General features: G+C 38.7%; 1 protein-coding gene across 7 annotated transcripts in view; it reads left to right on the top strand.

Moving 5' to 3' along the window:
- Nucleotides 1-22958, top strand: part of SLIT2 (slit guidance ligand 2) — a 421334-nt gene that overhangs the window by 252168 nt on the left and 146208 nt on the right. For all 7 annotated transcript variants that reach the window (XM_045019040.1, XM_045019039.1, XM_045019036.1 and 4 more), the window contains 2 exons: nucleotides 7143-7214; nucleotides 21897-21968. In XM_045019040.1, coding sequence (XP_044874975.1) covers nucleotides 7143-7214; nucleotides 21897-21968 — 144 coding nt within the window. The remainder of the gene's footprint in view (nucleotides 1-7142; nucleotides 7215-21896; nucleotides 21969-22958) is intronic.

Below are 22958 nucleotides of genomic sequence, written 5' to 3'. Positions count from 1 at the left end.
TGAGTGGGTCTGTTCATAAATATGGTAACTGCACTTCAGAATGGTATACTGATAAACACCCACCCCCTGACCTCCTTCCCTCATAAATCTCCCCTACAAATACTGCAACTCATGCTTCTGTTCCACTTCAGCTTTTGTAAGTTGTGTGATCATTATCTTAAATTTATGAAAATCAGAAATATTATTTCATACTTCATCCCTGTATAATCTCATTATATAGACTGTATGTGACTCAATATAATATATTTCATGAAGAATATATAGGTTTAATTTTTTGCTTTCCAGCAGGAGGTAAATTAGATCTATGGTATAATGCATATATGTCTTTCTGTTTTTAAATAATTATGAAAGGACCCAAGGGCACAAGCTAGGCATTTTTTGAGCTGATTTGTAAAACTGAATAAATAATGTCTTGGTTTCAGTGCTTCCTGTCTGACTCAGTAGTTCTTTTTCTTTTAAAATAAGGGCACGTTACTCGTTTCCCATTACTCAGTACTTCACAAAGTAGAAGATGGCAGTACAGATTTATATCATCACTGGTCAGACTGTAAGCCACGGAGGAAAATAAAATTACCACTAATTAAATGTACAAGTACCTTGCCATCTACAAAAGATCTATTGCATCAAATTGAACGATAGTTTTCACACACACAAAAATGGATCCAACCTTAACAGTACATGATATAGATATTATACATTGCTATTTCAATTTATAAAATTAAAATAATAGCATTGCTTTGTGAGGTTAATGGGATACTCAGTTGGAAACTATACGTGGTGGGTAATAAAATAGCCGCAATGCAGTATTGGCTTCATTTGCTAAGAGCTGATGCAGTATATCAGATTCATTTATATTAGGTTGTAGGGTGACTTTATCCTTAGAATCACTAGGAAAACAATAACGCATACAAATATCCTCAGTTTTTTATATGAGAACAGATGAGCATATTATACAGGTCTGAAATACAAGTGTTAGCAAAATTTTGCTGTAAAACTGCTTCCCACCACACCAACCTGCAAACCCAATAATTCTTATAAATAAAAACCCAGCAGTCCAGCCCCATTTTCCTCATTTAATAGTAGATTTGTTTGTTTTTTAAATGAGGTCTTATTGGTACTTCTACAAAAGATAATATACCTCATTTACTAGTATGCTCTGAAATATCAACATAAAAACCAAATAAATTAGCCGTTCAGTTTCTCTGTCTAAAAGCCTTAGTTTGAACATTTGGTAGAATGTGTTTTGTTATTTCATATTAGCTCAAAGATATTTTTATTCAGGTTCAGTACATTTAGAGCCTGGTTTTGAGATCAGCTTCAATCTGACCTTCTTTGTGGGTGCAAAAAATGGAGGTCAGATTCTCAAAGGGTCTGTGCAGCAGGGCAGAAATTCAGAAGTCCCAAGTTAAGCAAACAAAAATTCAGAGGTTTCTGGTGTGTGTATATTTATAGTTAGAGGGTTTTGTTTGTTGATTTTGGGAGTAGGGGGTGGTACAATCCAGCAAAGTTTCTTGCCATATTCCCTTCACGCAGCTGAACCATATTTAAACTTGAAATAAACCATTATAAATGGACCTGATCATGTGTCTCCAGAATATCATTGTTGTGGACTTCTCCTCTCCCCTCCACTAAAGAAGTGCTAAGGTTACATGTTGTTACACTGGCCCTTGGAATATAGATGAAACAACTGTTTGCTAATATCTTAGAAGGAGTACATCAAACACAGTGTTATTGGAGGAGCTGTGCAAGTCAGTGCGTGTGATAGATTAAACCCACAAAGTTGCACTTACTTGAGTACCTATTATAAAGGGGCAAAACCTTCTTATGGAACTCAGAAATTAGCCTAATAATTTGGATTATATCCACTCTCTACAAATTGCTAAACAGAACTGTGAAAAAATTAGCTGGAAGAGGCTCATGGGGCAAATAGAATTTGCTACACATCATCTGAGCTTATCATAGGGTTTGAATATTGTTTCATTGCACCCTGTGGCAAAGAGTTTATTGCAATTTCCTGTGTTATTTTCATTCCAGTTGTATAAAATTATTTCAGTTAATTTCTCCACTTGTATCATTCATTCATCCTTGAATTGTTAATGCTGTTTCATAGACATACTATCTTTTGTGTAAACTATAGGGCTGTAATAATGCTGCAGAATAATTTGTTTTAGTGGGAGTGTCCCTTTATTGTAAAATACACAGATTGATATCCTCATATCTGGGACAGGTAAATGCCCCCCCCCATTAAGTTCTGGTTTATACTTATGAACCCACAATGTCCACTTGTTTTACTAGTTGATAGTATCATTGTACCTTTATGGAATCCTGTGAAGGGGGATGCTCACCACTGGCACCACCTACTTGTCAGGTGAGGATGTGGCTGGCTGTCTTCCTCCTGGTTACCCCTCTTTCGTACTATTGCTCTGCCCTGTGGTGGTCAGTCCTTACAGTGATTCTGCCCTCCGGCCAAGTCACGTATTCAAGTCTGTCCTGTTCGGGGTATGTATGAAGGGGTATGTATAACAATTGGGGAGTCTTCAGGATTAACCAGGAGGCCTCAGGGCTCCTCTCCCAGGTCAGGATCTCATATCCCAGACCCTTTGTATTCAGAGTCTTCTCCCCGCACCTAGGTTCTCTGTATCAAGGTAAGCCACTGTAGCATTCTCTCTCTTTAGGTGTTGATAGGAAAGCCTGGGCCCACCCTCTCCATTGGGATCCAGTGTAGAGCCCAGAGGTAGGCAGCTAAATCCTGCACCCGCAGGTGCTATGTGGCAGTCTCCCTGGATCACTTCTTACCAGTCCCCTCTCTTCCCACAAGGTAAAGTAAAGAATAAAACATAAAGATAAAATCTCTGCTCTTCAGAGAGTCATAGGTGCCTGCTTCATAGGCTTGGCCAGGTCTGCGACAGCAAGACCACTTCTGACACTCCTCAGGAGCCCAGCATGGAGGTCAGCTCACTTCCACTGTCTATCTGCCTGCCAGTGAGCCACTCTGTTCCCCTTTTTAAGCAGCTCTTTAACCTCTTCCTTTTCAGTGTGGGATTTGTACACCCTTCACAAGCCCCTTTCAGTCTAAAGGATCTCAAAGGGCTTCACAAACTATTTAAAGTACATACAGAATGACTAAAATGCTGCCTCCTTTGTAACAAGGACCACATGTTGTACAACAGTACAGGAATGGAAAATATTGGTCAAGGACACAGAGCACCCCTGTTTCTTTTTTAATCAACAGTATACCCCAACCAACGCTGATTGCAACCTACTGTTTAGTAAACAATCACAGCAACAATATTAAAGACCCGTATGAAGTGGAGAGGTCTACATTAAAAAGTCAACTAAAGTTACCCCAATTAATTCCTATTCTGCCATAAGTAAGGGCTTGTCAGCTGCACTGCCGTAGCTCTTTAGTAGAGATGTTCCTATGCCGATGGGAGAGCTTCTTCCATCAGCATAGTTAATTCACCTCCCCAGGAGGTGGTAGCTCTGTTGACGAGCAATGTCTACACAGAGGGTTAGGTCAGTATAACTATGTTGCTCAGGCTGTGGATTTTTTATAGGTCTGTAGTGTACACCTGGCCTGAAGGTTTGAACAATTACTTCTTGTGCTGCTACGTGGTAAGTGTTAAGTACATGCTAGCTTTTAAATGGCAACCAGTGTGTAATGTAAACCCACACGAGAGGAGCAGTAAAGTCCCATTGGCTCCACCCAGAATTCCTTCTGATTGATGGATTAAGGAACCCACTGTGCTAGGTGACATACAAGTACAGAATAAAAGGACAAGCCTTGCCCCAAAGAGCTTGCAGTATAGATGCAACAGTGGCTGTAACAAACAGTGAAAAGAAGCAGAGAAGGAATTAAAAGGGAATAATAAGATTTCTTTACACATGCTAATTATTCTCACAGCTAGACAGTTTCAAGTCAGGGGTTTGGTTTTGTTAACTATAAGATATGTGTAACACACAAATGAAATAAATACTGCAAGTCCCTGTCAACCATCTAGCTGTTTTTATTTGGCAAAATACTGTAGGCATCACAGCAGAAATTGGTCTGGAAGAGGGATTTGAAGTAGCACAGGGTGGTGACACTATGGGTTAGTTCAGGAAGGACATTCCATACGTAAAGGGTGGCATAGAAGAAAGCACAAAGATGCCTGTGGGAGAAGTTGACCAATAGGTGATGGACACTGGCTTTCTTTATCAGAATGTAGATGCTACTTACAAAAGCAAACAAAAATGGTTGTAGCATAAATATTGTGCAGTCTGCCTTCTGTATCCCCTGGTCAATAGACTGTATTGAAAGTCCTAGAAAGAAATTATAGGATGATTATTTGGTTAATTTAGTGTGATGTATATCAGTTTTAATAGACATAACTATATTCTAATTCAAAACTTGTAGCTTATAATTTGCATTTCTTTTTCAGTTCTGAACAAGATTAGTTAAAACTAGCCTGTTAAAAAGTTCTTGTCTGTTTTTCTGTACAGTGAGCCTGAATTTCCTCCAACTATTTTCAGTTTACATCAGGAGTACCTCCATTTAAGTCAACTGATTTACAGCACTGTGTAAAACACAGAAACAGTATTTGGAGAAATTAAAAATTAATCACTTGTGTTAAGCCTTTTGTAGTTATTTTTTGTTAGATTATCCCAATGATGAGAAAAGATGTTTAATGTGAGAAGTAAACTTGAAACATTACATAAATACTGCAAAGAGTCCTGTGGCACCTTATAGACTAACAGACGTATTGGAGCATGAGCTTTTGTGGGTGAATACCCACTTCGTCGGATGCATAAATACTGAAAACTTTCCCAGTATCTTCGCTTGTTGCTTTGTTGAAAATAAGAGAATTTTCTGACAGTAGATTTGAAACTTCATTCTAAAAAAAGAGCCCAAAAACATGAAAGTATTGTTACTCACATAATTCTAAGAACATTCACACCATCTAATTAACGTTTTATGAACCTCTTGAAAATGTGTTCTACCAACCTAACTATTCCTATCACATATAACAGGGGTCAGCAACCCTTCAGAAGTGGTGTGCCAAGTCTTCATTTATTCACTCTGATTTAAGGTTTCGCGTGCCAGTAATACATTTTAACGTTTTTAGAAAGTCTCTTTATATAAGTCTATAATATATAACTAAACTATTGTTGTATGTAAAGTAAATAAGGTTTTTAAAATGTTTAAGAAGCTTCATTTAAAATTAAATTAAAATACAGAGCCCCCCGGACCGGTGGCCAGGACCCAGGCAGTGTGAGTGCCACTGAAAATCAGCTCGCGTGCTGCAGGTTGCCTACTCCTGGTCTTTTGCTAATGCCATCCTTATATGTCAGATCAGCAGGCTTGGCAGCCTTTGCAACCCAGCACCTTAAACTTCAAATTTAACATATTCAGCAGGATATTTTAGGGTACACGTCCTCAGTACATGAAATTTGATATCTTTGATGTGTGGACCCACTAGAAAAAAATTGTGTTCTCGATTCTCCCCCTCACGGAAAAGCAGAATTGCTGAGTGTATTGCTGGTGGAGTGATCTGGCTGACTGGACATTTGTAGGTGCCTGTACTTGTGTGGAGACTCCCATCTCAGTTAACAAGAGACAGATTTTGGCTGTTAATTTTTTTTTTTCAAATTTTTAACACACATCTTCAACTTGGTTAATTCATGTGTATATTTTAATTGTATGTAAAACTAAAAGAAGAAAGTGTAATACCCAGAATCAACAAGCGGTGTCTATATGTGTATGTGGCCATGGCTTCTTGCAATTACATGCAGATAGATTATATCCTATCACTTTAGAAAGATGATTGTAATATAATTTCTTAGATAAGGCTGTTACATCGTTACTGTAACTACTGCTGCAGATTACTATTTCATTCATTGCCATTGAATTTATCATCAGACCAATGCAGTCATATTCCATTTTCAAAATTACATAAGTGCCTTGAAAATTAAACCACAGCTTACAGGTTCTATCTCTTTTTCACAAACTCTTAGTAATAGTTAGCAGGGCCTACTTTTAGATATGCTTTGATAATAGATGCACCAAGGACAGCAGATGTAGCAAAAAATATAGCTTTTTGTCTTCCTTTCCTTAAATTGATAATGAATTGGACAACGACTTGCTACATATACATATAGGATTGTTTTTCAAAGCAAGTTATATGAATACAAACCTTGTACTAGTTTAAAATCTGGAGATGGACAAACCTTACAGAGTGTGAGGTTTTGTGAATTCCTCATGCTGTTTTTGGGGTTCACAAAACTAGTTTGAGTTCTTCAACTCTGTTTTCTACCGATGGGAAGCCTGAGCTTCCTTAACAATTTATGTTAAGGAAAGAACAGCTTCCAAAAGCGCCACTAGAATTTTTCTTCCCCCTCTCTGCTGTTTATCCAGTCTCTCTTTCTCTCTCTCTCTGCTTCATTTTTACTCTGGTTTTCTAGAACTCATTTCAGCAGGAGTTGTTGAGGCAGAGTTTTGCAAGATCCAAAAGGGGTTGGCTATTTAAATAGATAATCTATACAGTAAATGCTAACAAATTTTGAAGGGATATTAAACCTCATTCTTCAGGGTTTAAACCAATCTCCAATTATTACAGATCAGGATAAGATGTGAGGGCATCTTCCTACTGTCTATCCCTTCTTCTGAAGCATCTAGTACTGGCCACTATCTGGAGTGCAGGTCTGATCCAGTGTGGCAACTCATAGGTTCATCAGGTTGTTTCCCTCTCTCTCCCTGCTCTTCTCATTTTCAATCTTCTTTCAATAGAATGTAACATAATAATTTTGAATCAAACTTTTGAACTCAGTGTTTAAGTGCATTAAAAATTAAGCAAAATCAGTTTGACCACATCTGTTAAAAAATGTATTATTTTGTCACATATTACATGGAATATATATTCTTTTCTAAGGGAACTTTTTATTGTTATGCAGCTCAAGTAATATGAGAAATGTGATTTCTTCTTTGTAGTTAATTACAAGTCAGTTGCTATAATATATTTCATAAAGAGAGTAGACTGAATTATAGTGATTGAGATTCATTGTGAAATCCTTTTCTTACATGGTATTCCTTTACAAAAGTTCTTTCATATGGATAAAATATGTACAACAACTTTTAAGTTCCCTTTCATCTTTTTTTTTTGTAGTGATCTCAGTGAAAATCAAATTCAAGCAATTCCAAGGAAGGCTTTCCGTGGGGCTGTAGATATTAAAAATCTGTAAGTAGTTTCCTATTGACTTTTTTATATGTTGATGGTTATACTTTACTTGCACATTGTCTTTGTTTTATCAGATGTTTTTCTCTTTAAACACTTTTTGTAGCAACTGTTGACAGTCTCTTCCTGAAAGTCAAGAGCTTTATTGTTGGTTTAGCAAAAGTATTTAATACGTTTAGTACATCCTAGAATTTCCTTTCACCAAATCCAAATGGTTAAAAAGGAATTAAAGATGTCAAAACAGTATATTTCTTTGCTTATGGTAACCTGGGTTTAATATCTGGTCTTCAGGCCTCTTTCAGTGTTTTACTGGAAAATCAAACTATGAGCTATCTTTTCTGACTATAACTATTTCTTGTTAAAAATTCATTCTGCTTAGGGTCTAGAGGTCTGCCTTTTGTTTAATCTTGTAAAAGAGAGAGATTTGAGATAATTTTATTAACCAATCCACTAGAATACATACCTACTTTTTATGTGATTACTTCTCTCACACAGTTTTTCTTTCATGGTAAAGCAAGTCCTCTATACAGGATTGGTGACATCTTTCTTGAGACTTGTTAGCCCCATAACTCATGTGCAATTTTCCATGGCTCCTAAATGTGGAATTTTGTCAGCTCTAAGACAACAAATTGATGACTTCTGCACTTACCATTCGCCCGTTGTAAGTGAATAAATTGCCTTTCCTTCTATTACAGACAGCAATAGTAAAACAGGACTTTTCAAAGCCCTCTCGTGGATTCCCTTCTGGATACAATTTTCTTCATTTGTTCTTCTGCCCGTAACAAGCAGTTTCTGAGAAGAAATGTTGTTCAAATTAAATGTGGGTGGAGGGGAGGCTAAAAAGCAAAGCACATAATGGTGGAACACTGCATAGCTTGTAATGAGACAGCCTGAGACCTGGAAGGGAAACAAGTTTCTATGCTAATCTAAAGCTTTCTGCATCTGGTATCAGGCCAGCAAATTAAGTGGGCCTGTTGGATTAAACTCTTCTTGCCTAATTTCATGTCTAGAGTTTCAGCTTCAGAAAAGGGTACAGGAATGTTCTTTGAGTCTATTTACAGCGATTCAAATAGCTCTGCCTCCCTGACCCTAATAGTCATCCCACTCCAGGGTCTGCACAATCTTTTTTGTGCACCATCCTCCTTATCTCACTTTGGCAGTTTCTGTAGTCCCTTTTTCTTTAAGAGCATCAAGCTCCTGTAGCCTCTATAATGGCCTATCATCTCCTATGTTCTTCAGTATGCTTAGGTGTGTAGGAGAGCATTGTCTAGTGAGAATACTAGCATTTATAGGTAAGGGAGGCAAATGAATTTTGTAAACTGATTTCCGTACTCCTCAAGCTTCTTTCATTCAGCTGAACGTGAGCTCTATCATCGAGTCTTGTAAAGTTACTAGAAAGTTTAAAGCAGAGAATTGGGTTTATTGATTATGATTCTTGACTTGTGTTTTTATATTTAAAAATATTCATGTTGAAGATTCACTCTACAGTAAAATCTGAGATTAAATCTGAGGCAAGCCCCACCCCCTTATAGAAATGTTGCTCAAGGTATGTTGGTTTTGGTTTTGAGTTTTAATTTTTGGCCTTTTGGGGCTCTCAAACTGAAGCCATTATTACCGGTATTTCAAATCTAAGAAAATTTTTGCTACCACTAGAGAGCAGTATTTCTCTGAATGATCCTTTGCATAAGAAAATTGATATGGCTCTAAAAAGAACTTTGAATAGTAATGAGTCTGAGAGCATCAATGGGAACTTTCTAATGTGGGGGTGAGATCTAAGAATGCCAGAAATATCCCAGTCCATTGTAATTTAGACTCCAGTTTCCTGCATGACATAGCACAGAATTACCTCTAGGATTTAACATATTTTCTAGTGTGGGTGGCCTGCAGAGCACTTTGCCTAACGTTCTGGAATTCAAATCCTTTATAATCATTCTATACACACCAATAGTGATGTTTAAAGCCTTTCCTCTTTTGGGGATAATCCATTCAAAGCTATCAGCAAGGTCCTTACAATACCAAAAAGTCCAAATCCTCTTTGTGGCACCAAAATGTTGAATTTCAGAATGGATACCATAGATTGCCTCCTTTTCTTGTGGTCCAAAGAAGAATACTTTCTCAGATCTTTGTCACTAGTAGAACAAAAGGAAATATCAAAACGTTTTCCACAGAAATACCTATACATAATCTTGACTAGTCAATGCCAGTATCTCTTTGCCATCTTGTAGTGGAATGTATATCATTGGGTTGGGTGGTCTGTGTGTAACTTGTGATGACAGACGAGTGCTAACATTTATTAAATTAAATCTTGTATCCATAAAATGGATGCCCTCCAAACCTCTCTGGAGACTTGAAAAAGAGAGGCAGAGTTTAAAACCACAATCTCCTATCCATAGAAGCAATATCTGTCAAGATCAGATAGATAGCAAACACTATATTCTGTTTGATTATCCAAGAGAAGTCAGGAAACAATTGATCAACTGTGGGTTTAGAAAGATTGAACTAATTTGCAAACAAAAGCCATTACAAAATAGAGTGGTTAAAATCTATTTTCTATTCATCAATTCAGGTGATTATCTAATATTCAACCACCAAAGTACTTACATCGCCTTATTGAGTATTATCACCACCAATACTTAAGGTTTGTTCTAATCTCAGCATTTCCAATGTAGTATACTCTGACCTTTGGTCTGGCCATGACCTTAAGAATCTTCATCAAAATTATAGTGGTGATAGTAGCAGAGATAAGGAATAAAGTAAAAGTAGTAATCTAATATTGGGACAATTTGCTAATTCAAACTCCATCATGTCCAGAATTTATTCTTAAACCTACAGTTGATGTTCATCAGGAGTCAAGAGACAGAACAGTCTGGCAATGCATTTCAGTGCAGTAAAATAATGGCATTCCAATCTGCCACAAGAGTGAGCAAAATAAAACAAAAGTTTGGTCAGCTCAGCTAGATGGGATTACTTCCACAAAGAAGCATGCTACCTTTCTTGGCAGGGGCAGCTCTAGATTTTTTGCTGCCTCAAGCACGGCAGACAGGCTGCCTTCGGCAGGTCCGCCAGTCCTGCAACTTCGGCATACCCGCCACTGAATTGCCGCCAATCCGCGGGACTGGTGGACCTCCCGCAGGCACGCTGCTGAAGGCTGCCTGACTGCCGCCCTTGCAGGGACTGGCAGGGCACCCCCTGCGGCTTGCCGCCCCAGGCACACGCTTGGAGCGCTGGTGCCTGGAGCCACCGCTGTTTCTTGAGTCTTTCTGGTTTCTTGCCTCAGAGTTAGCTCCTATGCAGAGTACACTCCAGAGCCCTCTTGCTGCTTCTACAAAGAAAGAGTTCAGTTTCCATAGAACTTGGACAAAATCATCCTTACCAGGACAATCTCAATCTTTCTTTAATATTATGCAAAAGATATCCCCATTTTCAGAGGACTTGAGAGCCAGAATTGCTAGTGTAGTCTGACAGATGTCAATCTCTTGGGATAGCTAGTTCACGTACATCACCAACTCATACATTAAATCTGACCAGGTCAGAGAGATGTGTTCACATAAACATCTTAGAAAAAAGAGCAGTATAGGAGGCTCAGAACATGTTTTGTTGGACTCTGAAACATATGAAGTTCTCAGGGACAATTCAGCAGTGCTATAGAGGCTATTAAAATGTCAACATTTACTAACATTTACCACAATTATGATTGTCATCTCCTGTCCTAAGTAGAGGGGGAAATGGTGGTTATCTTGGACAACACTGGATGGTAACTCTTGGTAAATGCTGACTTTTTAATGGCACCCACTGCTTCCATAGTAAACAAACAAGGTAGACCCAGAGTCAGCCCATAAGAAAAGAACCATTAAAGGTCCTATGTTGGAGGACATGGTATGAACCATTAAAGGCCCCAAAAAATATTCACATAAGTATATCTCCCTTATCTGGCATAACCCTCCTAAACAACTGATGATTTCAATAGACTGAAGATTCAGTCCAGGGAGTGTTGTTACATTCTGATTTGTTCAGAATGACGCAAGCCAAAGACAGCTCTGTTTGCATCAGAAATCAGTCACTGATTGCTTGGGCCTTTTCTTCAGTATTGTTGATGGGCCAAGTTATCTGAAAGGCAAAAGTGACTGGGCATAGTCTATACTGGTTTTCCCAGACTGGCCTCCCAGTACATGGTATGCCAGCAATTCAAATGGCAGGGGACGATGTGCTGCTTTTCCCTTCAAGCCTGAATTTTCCTCTTCAGGAGCACTGCCTTCACCCATGTGAAGAACACCCTTGTCAATATTGTTGCTCTTAACTAATCATTGATGTTATGCTTCAGTTTAGGTGATCCATGCTGTCAAGCCACCATATCTGGATCCAACTGTTGGAAACAGAGAAAGTTTGGTTTCTGTTTTGAGAACGATCAGTGTATTTTGACCTCTGAATCTTCCCTCTTTAACATACTTATTTTTTCAGGAGGGATTACAAAAGTTCTTAACACTGTTAATTCATCTTGTGCCCTTGTGATTGAGATAAGATCCGAGGTTGTCTAGATTCTTATATGGCAATCGTCACTGTAGTATCTGAGCACCTCACATATATTAATGGAATTTTCCTCACTAAGCTGATGAAGTAGAAAAGTATTATCCCCATTTTACAAAGGGGGGAACTGAGGTACAAAATGGTTAAGTGCCTGTGTACCCAAAATGTCACAGGCATTCTGTGGCAGAGGTGAGAATTGAACTTAGACCTTCTGAGTCCCAGGTCAGCGCCTTCACTGCATATTCCTGGGGGAATTCTGTGTCAAAAAATTAACAATTCTGCACACAATATTTTAAAATCCTGCAAAATTCTGCATATGTTAATTGTCAAAATAACTCAATATAGTCCCACTGATTTCAGTTATTTTGGTTATTAATTAAAGTACAATACAATGGATGGAGAATGGGAGTGGGGAGTATTGGAGAAAATCCCCAAACACCCTTGCCTAATAGTAATATAGCTAGTAATGATCCTTTATTTCGAGTGATTAGTCAACAAATATATGCAGCTATGTGCTCAGTGTTGCATCATAGGCAACTGAAGAGCAAGTGAGGGTGCCTGGGGAATTAAACTCAGTTTATATTGGCTACTGACCATCTCCAGAAAGGAGCACATTTTGATAAGAAATGTTTTCAGTCAAAAAATTTAGACCAGTTCTAATCACTAAAGCACCATAAGCATTTATAAAGCCATATTGTCCTTTATACCACTCTGGCAATGTAAAGGAACCTTAAAACTTTTACGCCTGTTTTATACTCCATGATTGAACCAACCTGACTGTGCTGCTAGGGAGGGGCATATGACCGCTCTCATGGCTTCCCTTTGCTTCCCCGTCAGAAGTCATTTTTCTGCAGGAAAACAAATCTGTAGGGGACATGAATTCTGCACATGTGCAGTGACACAGAATTCCCCCAGGAGTAACTGCAAAGCCATCTCTCTCAATCTTCTGAGACCCGACTCCCTGTTAGTGCAATTCGTAAAGGCAGCCACCTTAATTCACCCTCATGTCTGCAGTATTACTCCATCTAAGGACACACATTCTCATTTCCAGCTCTCTCTGAACTTCCTTTTTCAGCCCTTGCTGCTATTTCCTGCCTTTTTCTTAGTAGCTTTCTTTTGTGCTCTTTTTCTGAAACCCTCCTTACCTAGTTTATTCTTCAGGACAAGGTGACTTTCAGTAGTGGAGTCTAGTGATATATGAAAGTGGGTCCAAGTCCATTAAAAACAGTGGATAAAGGTAGTAAAACAAAGTTGGCAAAGGTTGTTCTGCCTGTCCATGGAGTATTACAGACTTGGACACCTGTGTTTCTAGTGATACCCTTTAGCTGGCACATCCTACTGGTTGGTTGTCTCAAGAAATAAGGAAGTTCTGAACTTTTTCATTCCTGCTGCATATAATATAGCCCCCTCCAGCTTTCCCCCCATATAGTCTAGTATTTTATAATTAAGTGTTGGCTTTATTGACCCCATGTGGTCTGAAATGGCATGTGAAGGGTGCTGAAATACAAAGTCTGTGTGCCAGTGTTTCTGCTACAGGAGTATCACCCCCATGTGGAATAATCTCAGTGTATTATATATGTATTGATCTAGGCACATATGCCACATTTTTCTTAATAACATCATCATAGTTTACATATGCCATAGCTTGATTTAAAATATTCAGGAACAATAGTCTTTGGATGCCTTAGGTGAAGACAATTGAATTTTAGAAGGAGGAGACAACTAACAGGTGATCAAAAAATCTGCTTACTGATTAGTTACTACCGGTACCTGTGCAAATGAAGAAGGAACTGAAACTCATTCATTCTAAATGAGCATATTGAGAGGATGAGTAAATACTTAGCAGGTTAAACACCTGCATTTCTTAAAGGGTGAATGCTTTTGGTTAAGATGATTCGTCTGCATCATATTGTTTTAGCTTCTAAGCACACACTTCAGCAAGTTTCAGATATTAGCTCTTCATCTGGGGTTTTCTTAGAGCAGTGGCTCTCAACCTTTCCAGAGTACTGTACCCCTTGCAGGAGGCTGATTTGTCTTGCGTACCCCCAAGTTTCACCTCACTTAAAAACAACTTGCTTACAAAATCAGACACAAAAATACAGAAGTGTCACAGCTCGCTGTTAATGAAAAGTTGCTGACTTCCTCATTTTTACCATATAATTATGAAATAAATCAATTGGAATGTAAAATATTGTAATTCCATTTCAGTGTATAGTATATAGAGCAGCATAAACAAATCACTGTCTGTATGAAATTTTAGTTTGTACTGACTTCGCTAGTGCTTTTTGTGTAGCCTGTTGTAAAACTAGACAAATATCTAGATGAGTTGAGGTACCCCCTGGTAGACCTCTGCATACCCCCAGGTGTACACATACCCCTGGTTCAGACTACTCTTTTAGAGGATGAGAAGGAAAGACCAAAATTGTTCATTTAAAGTAAATTATAGGGTGGATACTTGGATGTATGGTATGTTAGCAAGAAGAAGGTGGTCAAGGAAAGTGTGGGCCCCTTACTGAATGGGGGAGGCAACCTAGTGACAGAGGATGTGGAAAAAGCTAATGTACTCAATGCTTTTTTTTGCCTCTGTCTTCATGAACCAGGTCAGCTCCCAGACTACTGCACTGGGCAGCACAGTATGGGGAGGAGGTAACCAGCCCTCTGTGGAGAAAGAAGTGGTTCAGAACTATTTAGAAAAGCTGGACAAGTACAAGTCCATGGGGCCAGATGCACTGCATCTGACGGTGCTAAAGGAGTTGGCAGATGTGATTGCAGAGCCATTGGCCATTATCTTTGAAAATTCATGGCAATCGGGGATACTAAGGGCATGTCTACACTGGCAGAGTTACAGCACTGGCAGTTACAGAACCACTCAGAGAGCAGTGAAGGAAAACCGCTGTTGTGTGTTCACACTGTCAGCTGCCTGCGCAATAGCGTGTTCACACTTGCAGCACTTGGCAGCGGTATTCAAAGCGGTGCACTCTGGGCAGCTATCCCACACAGCATCTCTTCCTCTTCTGCTGCTAAGAGTTGTGGGAAAGTGGAGGGGGTCCCGGGGCATCCTGGGTCCTGTTCCAATGCCCTGTGATGTGTTGCTTCACATCCCAGCAACCCCTGTGCTTCTGTCCTCATTTGGCACCAACTTTCAACAGTTTGTGTACTGCACGCTCTGCCTCTTTGGTCTGCAGGAATGGATCCCGCACTGTTGACCAATATGCTGCTCTCTCTGACCAACACATCATGAGTAGCAGTGGAGTTATTCCTTCAACTACAAAGGCAAGAGGAGTGTGACATTGATCTTGCTACTCGTAGTAGCTATGACACAAGATTGCTTGTGGCATTCACAGAGGTGCTGACCACAGTGGAACGTCGCTTTTGGGCTTGGGAAACAAGCACTGAGTGGTGGGATCACATCGTCATGCATGTCTGGGATGACGAGCAGCGGCTGCAGAATTTTCGGATGAGGAAAGCCGCATTCATGGGACTGTGCGATGAGCTCACACCATGGGCTTGTGACAGGATGGGTGAAAGCTTCACTCAGCGCTGGACCACTGAGTCTCAGCACCTGGAGGCTGAATTTGAACAGCCAGAGACCAGGTCTATTAGAAGGGTGCAGCATGGGGCCATAAGGATCAGGGATGCTTTGAGGCAGCAATTTGAAGCTGAAAGCCACTAATTTTTGGTGCTGTGCTCAGGAGTGCAGTGCTTGTAATGCTAAGAGGTGATTGTGATAGGTGGAGACGATGCACTATGAAGGTGTAAGAAAATTGCCTGTTGCTTTGTAGGGCTCTGTTTGCTTTCAGTTAATGGAATAAAGATTGTTTTAAAACCAAAACAATTCTTGTATTAAAAAACAACAAGTGGAGGAGACAGACAGACAAAAAAACCCCAACACATCAGCACTGAGGGGGATAGGGGAAGGGAGGTCCCAGGAGGAGGTGGGGTCCCGGGACCGTTAAAGATTTGTGTATGTCCAGGGAGCATATCCAACCTTCTCCTTTGGAGTACAGTGCAGTGGGTACTGGGAGTCCGCAGGGCTGGATTGTGACAGGGCAGGAGTGGAATGCAGCGGGTACAGACTGGAGCCTGTAGGTTGATAGGAGTGTGTTGGCGGTGTCTGGGGGGTGAATGGTGCACTAAGTGGCTTGGCAGTGTTGACACCTCGGGAGTTACAACGCAGAAAGCTGCTTTACTGTGCAGAAACTTGCCAGTGTAGACAGGGCCTAACTTAATCATGTCATGAACCAAAGCAGTTGTGTCCTTGCCAGGATATTTGTTGATAACTAGTTTATCATTTAAGGGGAGTTGTTCCACAGACAGAAGTATTTTAATTGATCTTTAAACACAAGCCCCCCAACAGAAGTATTCCTGGGGAATATCTATTGAATGATGTCACATGCCAAAATAACTAATTGTGCATTTCCCAAAAAATTACACACTTGCCATGAGACTGTTTTGTCATCCACTTGATGTGAAGTCACACTGATGACATAATTTACCTGCTGCATGACTGGGTTGTGTAATCAGTTGCAGAATAGAACTACCTAAAGTTATTTTGGCCTGCTGCTTCACTGCCCTATGGCCAGACGAGGCTGTCAGTATCTACACTACCACAGCAAAAGGATGATGGGGACATTCAAAGCAGTTTTCAGCTCCTAGAAGAATGTTGAAATAACTGTTGATCCAACCAAGTGGAGCTTTATCAAATGGTAATAAGTGGAGGTAAAGCACAGTAAGGACCTCCTTTGCTCTAAAAGTAAAGTGCATCACCAATCATACACTGTGGCACCCTTTTCTTCTCTAGAAATCTGGAAACTGCTCAGTCTACCACTCCCCACTCATCATGTGTCTGTTTTGTCTATTTAGATTGTAAACTCTTGCAGGGCCAGGATGTCTTTTTGTTCTCTTTGTACAGCACCTACCACAATGGGATCACAGTCCATGACTAGGGTTCCTAGGCACAATGGTAATACAAATAATAAATAATATTTTATCATGTTTCCTGATAGGTAAATCACTTCCCCAACTGCCTACCTTTCATTTTTGATAAATTAAAGACATACCATATGTGAATAGCATCTCTTGTGGCCTCCATTGTGTTAAGAGCTATATAATACAATTCTGTTGAGGTATTTCTAGATGATGGAGATGATAGTCTTCACATAGTTGAAGGTGGATCTAGTTGCCCATTATAAGCCTGATTTTGACAACATGTTTACCTTTAATATCCATTTGAATGTTTAGTGCAGGTTAGAATTTTTATAGAAAATTTGGGAAAAAATGGGGCACAGTAAATTTGAGATTTGACCATTCAAAAACAAAAGTTTTTTACATATCTCATACATATTCTTACATTTTTTACTTATCATACTTCCAAAATGTTTGGACTTCAAAACTCTGAATTTGTTTTATTTTGTTCTTCTGCTCCCAGACAACATTAGTGACTTTTGTTGGATTGGAGGGCAGAGGCGGCTCTAGCTTTTTTTTCCCACCCCAAGCACAGTAGGCAGGCTGCCTTCGGTGGCACGCCTGCGGGAGGTCTGCCAGTCCCATGACTTTGGCGTACCCGCCACTGAAACTGTGGGACCGGCGGACCTCCCACGGGCAAGCCGCCGAAGGCTGCCTGACTGCCGCCCTAGGTAATAATTGGAGATATACCAATCTCCTAGAACTGGAAGGGACCTTGCAAGGTCAGCGAGTCCAGCCTCCTGCCTTCACTAGCAGGACCAATTTTTGCCCCAGATCCCTAAGTGGCCTCCTCAAGGATTGAACTCACAACCCTGGGTTTAGCAGGCCAATGTTCAAACCACTGAGCTATCCCTCCCCCCAGCAGGGCGTCCCCCACAGCTTGCCGCCCCAGGCACTTGCTTGGAGTGCTGGTGCCTGGAGCTGCCGCTGTTGAAGGGTATTATGTAGAGGACTTTATTTAGTTATTAAAAAGCAGTTTTTATTCCCAAATGCCATACTTAAAGGATGTATCCATCATGCCAGCTGTTTAGTGTTAACAGAAATAAAAAGATCAATAACTTGACACACATCTTATTTTAGTAAGTTTTATTCCTCAATTTTTAGTGAAAATGAATTAGATAGATTTTTTAAAATAAAAGCTTACATAGTTTGAACAAAATAAACCATGCAGATAAATGGGAGGAAAACATTTTTTCTTTCATACAGAAGAAGAGTGGAATCAGATAGATATAGTCCTATTGTCTGTAAATTGATGGAAACTCAGTACAAAAATCTTATAGATTCTGTTACATTCTTTCCAGATTATGTGCCATGAAATTACTGCCTTATAAACGGAATTGGGGAAACTGCAACAGAAAAGGCAACCGAGTAAACATAATTTAATTCTATCTCAAAATGCAGACAAATTAGTAGAAAATAGTAACTGTTTCCAAAAATAATACTGCAGTGACAAATATTGTCCCCCTCCCTCCACACACACACAGGGAATGATCTGAGGAATGGTAAATGTGAACATGCAAAGGTTTATAAGAATGTTGCTCCTGTCACGGAAGCACGGTAAAGAGATGGACATCAGTTTCTGACTTTTTACAGTGACTTATTAAGCTGTGCATTAAGAAATGAAGCCTGGATTCATTCATTTCAGTACAAATTGAACAACTTTAATGGTGCATGGTCTCCATTCTTACATTACAAAACAGAATATTTTCAAGCCCTGACGAACAGAAGAAGAGAGAAGTAGAAAAATTGACAATTTAAAGTGAAGTTATCTCAACCTCCATGAACTATGGACTTCTGGTATGCTATTGTGTGGGTGGCATAGGGTGTAAATTTCTTTTGTATGAAGATAGATATCAATTCTTAAATATACGTAGATATTCTGACATTGAACATTAGATTTTTGAGGGTCTTTTAATTTTTGTTTTTTAGCTCTAACCATTAAATACAGCAGATATGTAAAAGTAAAAGAGGAGTGGGGGAAAATAGACATCCACAGTCAATGTGTATGATTATGATAACTAATAATGTTTTATCAACCGCATGTTTTGCACGTGATGTATTGATAAGACTACAGGGTAAAGCTACATTTAAAAAAAAAATGTGCATAGCCCTTAAAAATTTCACAACGTTGCCTTTGCAATTACCGGTAGTTAACATTGCTGTAACATTTTTTAAAATGCTATGTATTAAATACAGAAAGTATCCAGGTAACACCGCAAATATGGGTGCAAAAATTAGTTAATTCTCCCAAGCAACTGAAAGGTTTTTAAGAATGAGAACTGACATTAGGAATCCTGGGAACTTTACAAAAAAAAACCACACACATTGCCCAATGTAAATAGCCATTGTGTAGGGAAGGGGCAGAAAAAGAGGCACATGGGGGGGGAAATAGTGACTGTCAAGGGCAGTGTTTCTCAATCTATTTACCATTGTGGGCCACATCCAATACTACCTGTTTGGCCCTGAGGATGTAACATGGGCTGCACCTCTGTGCTGACTGGGCTGCAAGCAGCCAACGGGCCACAGGTTGAGAACCACTGGTCAAGGAGATGGGAAATGGAGCCACCTGGGTGAAAGTTTCAGTGGGATGGAAGAAGCTGTACAAGGATGTGTATGGTCTGTGGGGTAGCAAGTCCATTCCTACTCAGCTAGCAGCCTCCATACAGACTCCTGTTCTGGAGGAATTTGTAATCATTTGAAAAGAGCTAAAGAAATTCTCAAAGCACTTTAAAATGGAGTTAAGATTGCGGATATGCTTCACTAACTTAACAGAGGTAGGAAGTTTTACAACAATACTGTAGATTTTAAAAAGTACTTTTTAGAAAGTGAACAAATTAAAAACAAATAACAGCTGGGATGTATAAAAGTGGTCTGAGAGGTCTTCAAATAGCCTTAACTCTGGCCCAGGTTACTACTCTGAAATCAGAAATCAACCTTATCCATAAACTTCATAATTCCTCAACACTACCAGTCCCAGTGTAACAATATACACTCTGTGACATTATATAAAGTTCTACAGTTTAGTTTTATGAGTTTTGTCTATCAGAATTTACCGTTAGTGAAACCATTTAATTATATGATTATGTATGGTGGATGTCTGCAACTTAATACAAATAGGAGAAACTAGATGGTACTTTTCAAAGTTAAATAACTTAATGGTTTAAAAAGCTGTTTTCCATGCTTACTGCTTAATGTGTTTGACCCACATTTAGTCACAACAGATAGAAAGAAACAGGAAACACTACTTTTTAGATACTTTTTTAAAAAAATTAAGCATTATTTCTTGTGAAGAAAAATGTATTTCATCTGACTAGTTTCATGCCATGTTTCAGCCCCATGTGAACAAAAGCAACTGTGTTGGAAACCCATGGAAAAAAATGGTTTAGGTTGGAAATGGCAACTTGCCCTTAACAATAGCAGTGCTGTGAATGCGTCACTAAATGAAAAGGTCCAAAAGTTTTCAGGTGCACCTCAACTGCTGCCAGTTTAGTGGAAGCAATCTGCCTTTCAGTTCTTGTAGGACAAGATTTGCTCGAGTGCTTTCCCTACTGCTAAAGCTTTCCCTTTGTGTATAATATGGATGATTTAGAAGAAGCTGTGTCAGCACTGATTTATACATTGACAGCTAAGGATAATAAGATATGGGCAAACATACAGCTCACCCTTTTACAGATTAACCTGCAGACTGCATTAGGCAAATTTGATGGCATTAAAAGAATTTGCCAATTTGTCTGGAAACAATTTCTCTTTTGTGTTGTGTCAAGGGTAACATTTCATGCCATTGTACTAATTTAAATGGCTTTGATAAATTGTTCCAGAGGTTAGACAATAGTACTGTAGATATATTTTGCCTCTGTCAAATAAAAAGGCTATTAACATAATTGTTAAATGAAATTAATTAGTTAAAATCAAAATAGTTCTTTAGGAACTTAGCTTTAAAGAAAAACACACTGCAGTACAAATATTGTGCCAAAATGATTAAACAATGTGTTCAGGAAACTATATTTTTGTTTTAGTTTCTAGTAAACAGAAACACTATTCCAGTATAGCTACAATAGTATAGTGTTTTGTTTACTAGAAACTAAAACAAAAAATACATACGAAACTTCAGAGGCAATGTAAAAGTTGCTATATTACAATGAACAAAGATGTAATGATTTCTTACCCAAGTAAAAGGTTACCATAGATTCAGAAAAATCTCTGAAAGTGCTTTAGTAAAAGCCTTATTAGCTCTGATAGGTAGTATGTAATGAGAAACACAAGGGGCAAAGTTCGTTTGTATTATGCTCATATTCTTAGTATTGTTCAGCTGTGTAGAAACTGTATTTTGTATCTGAGTGGTTGTTAATTTCAGCAAAATGTGTATCTTTCTTTTTTAGAGGAGTCATGTAGTATGTACTGTATTAATGTTTTGAGTTGAAAAAGTAATAACATCCTTCAGAGAAATTATTGTAAATTTTTCATAACTTAATACTTAAAGATTAATAATGTATGGGATGGCATTGCGGAGTTTTATTTCCAGAATTCAAGTGCTTCTTTATTACATCCTATCTGCATGTAATTACAAAGAACACAAACTATGCAAAAATCATACACTAAAGGTTATTGCAGAACAAATGTTAGATATATTTGGAGCAGAATTAAAGAGTGTAACTAAGCAAATGTGTATGCCTAGGACAATGTTGTTTTTTCATTTAGAACAATTCTAGAAGGAAACTGCCTTTAAAAAACCCTAAAAGTGGTCTCTTGCTCTTTCTTGCCAAGGATAGTGAAATTAACATGCAGCTGGTCTTCTCTGATAAATGGATTCTGTTAGGTCACTGAGGGGATGCATGTGACATTAAGTGATTTACAGTCCTTTACCTTAATGAAATTGTTTCAGTGAGATGACGCTGAGAGCTTTTAATGGATAGCTTTTCTTGATGTAATGAAATTGCATTCCTTTGGCATTTAATATAAGGTGCAGTTATTATTTACTGGAGCTTTCCCAGAGCTGCTGTTTTGCGCAGACAGTTCAGAACAAAAAGAGATTTCAGTGGCAGCATCAAGGCCAGAATGGCGTGTGACATTCTTAAGCAGATGAGTGTATTTGTGAGAGCGTTTCAGTTACTGTGGCCTAGCTACACAGACCCTTTAGGAGGCTTTCTTACACAGCGTTCATCTCTTTTACCTATACCCTCATAATCTGTTTAACAGGCAACTGGATTACAACCAGATCAGCTGTATTGAAGATGGGGCATTTAGGGCTCTACGCGACCTGGAAGTGCTGTAAGTACTGCTTGTATCTCTTACTTTTAACGGGAGCTCAGTATCTAGGGAGTACTAATGTAAAAGCTTATCTGCTAGCTGCAGCCTGATGACAAAATGGTCTAGTGAGAAGATGTCTTAAAATAATCCACTGTGATGTGTTGTAAAATGGTAAATATATATATAAAGGCATTTTATTTTGCTCACCCAGAAAAGCATTTCACAAAATAATCAGATGACATGTATTGTAAGAAAGAGACACTGCCTGAAAAAAAGTACTAATGCATCCATTTATTTTTGTAAAATATTTTTCATTGTTGAAGTGCTACACACTTTAATATTGCTTTTGCTATGTAATCTGATGTAGATAACCTCTATCTATCTGCCTGTTTACCTATCTATATCAAAATGATAAATACCTTGAATACATTTGTGATGCTAACTGTTTTCATGAAGCTACTTTTTCAGTAAACAGAACTGTGATATCTGATATGTAGCCTGTCCATCCATTATTAAATGCTTTACAACTGATTTTTTTTATACACAACATATTTATGGCATTGATTGAAGGATTGGGTTGCACATTGCCTTGCTTACTTTTTTCTCATGTTGAAATTGCTGTCAAATGAGGATAAAGGTAACAAAATAATCTACAATGACCCTTGACCTGAAAATAGTAACTATGATGAGTAAAAAGTCTAATTCCCAATGAATTTCAGGCGCAGGGTACATTCTTTAAATATTTCTTCTGTCATTCAAAGTGTCACATTCCTTGGTTACTTTTGCACATTTAAAGAAAGCAGGATACTTTGTTCTCTATCAATAATAGTGCTTCTCTGGATGTCGTTTTAAATCACCCTTGCTTCAGACAACTTGGAAACCCAAAGCTAAATTAAATTGGTGGGAGGAGAAAGCTTTAAGTCTTAACTTAATTTTTGTTAGAAATTATGTAAACTCAAGAAGCTGTTCTGAGAACACACATTATCTTTTTATGACTAGAATCCAAAGGAT

The sequence above is a fragment of the Mauremys mutica genome, chromosome 5, assembly GCF_020497125.1.
Source record: "Mauremys mutica isolate MM-2020 ecotype Southern chromosome 5, ASM2049712v1, whole genome shotgun sequence".
NCBI classification, from domain to species: Eukaryota; Metazoa; Chordata; order Testudines; family Geoemydidae; genus Mauremys; species Mauremys mutica.
This window is presented reverse-complemented; position numbering and strand designations above follow the sequence as displayed.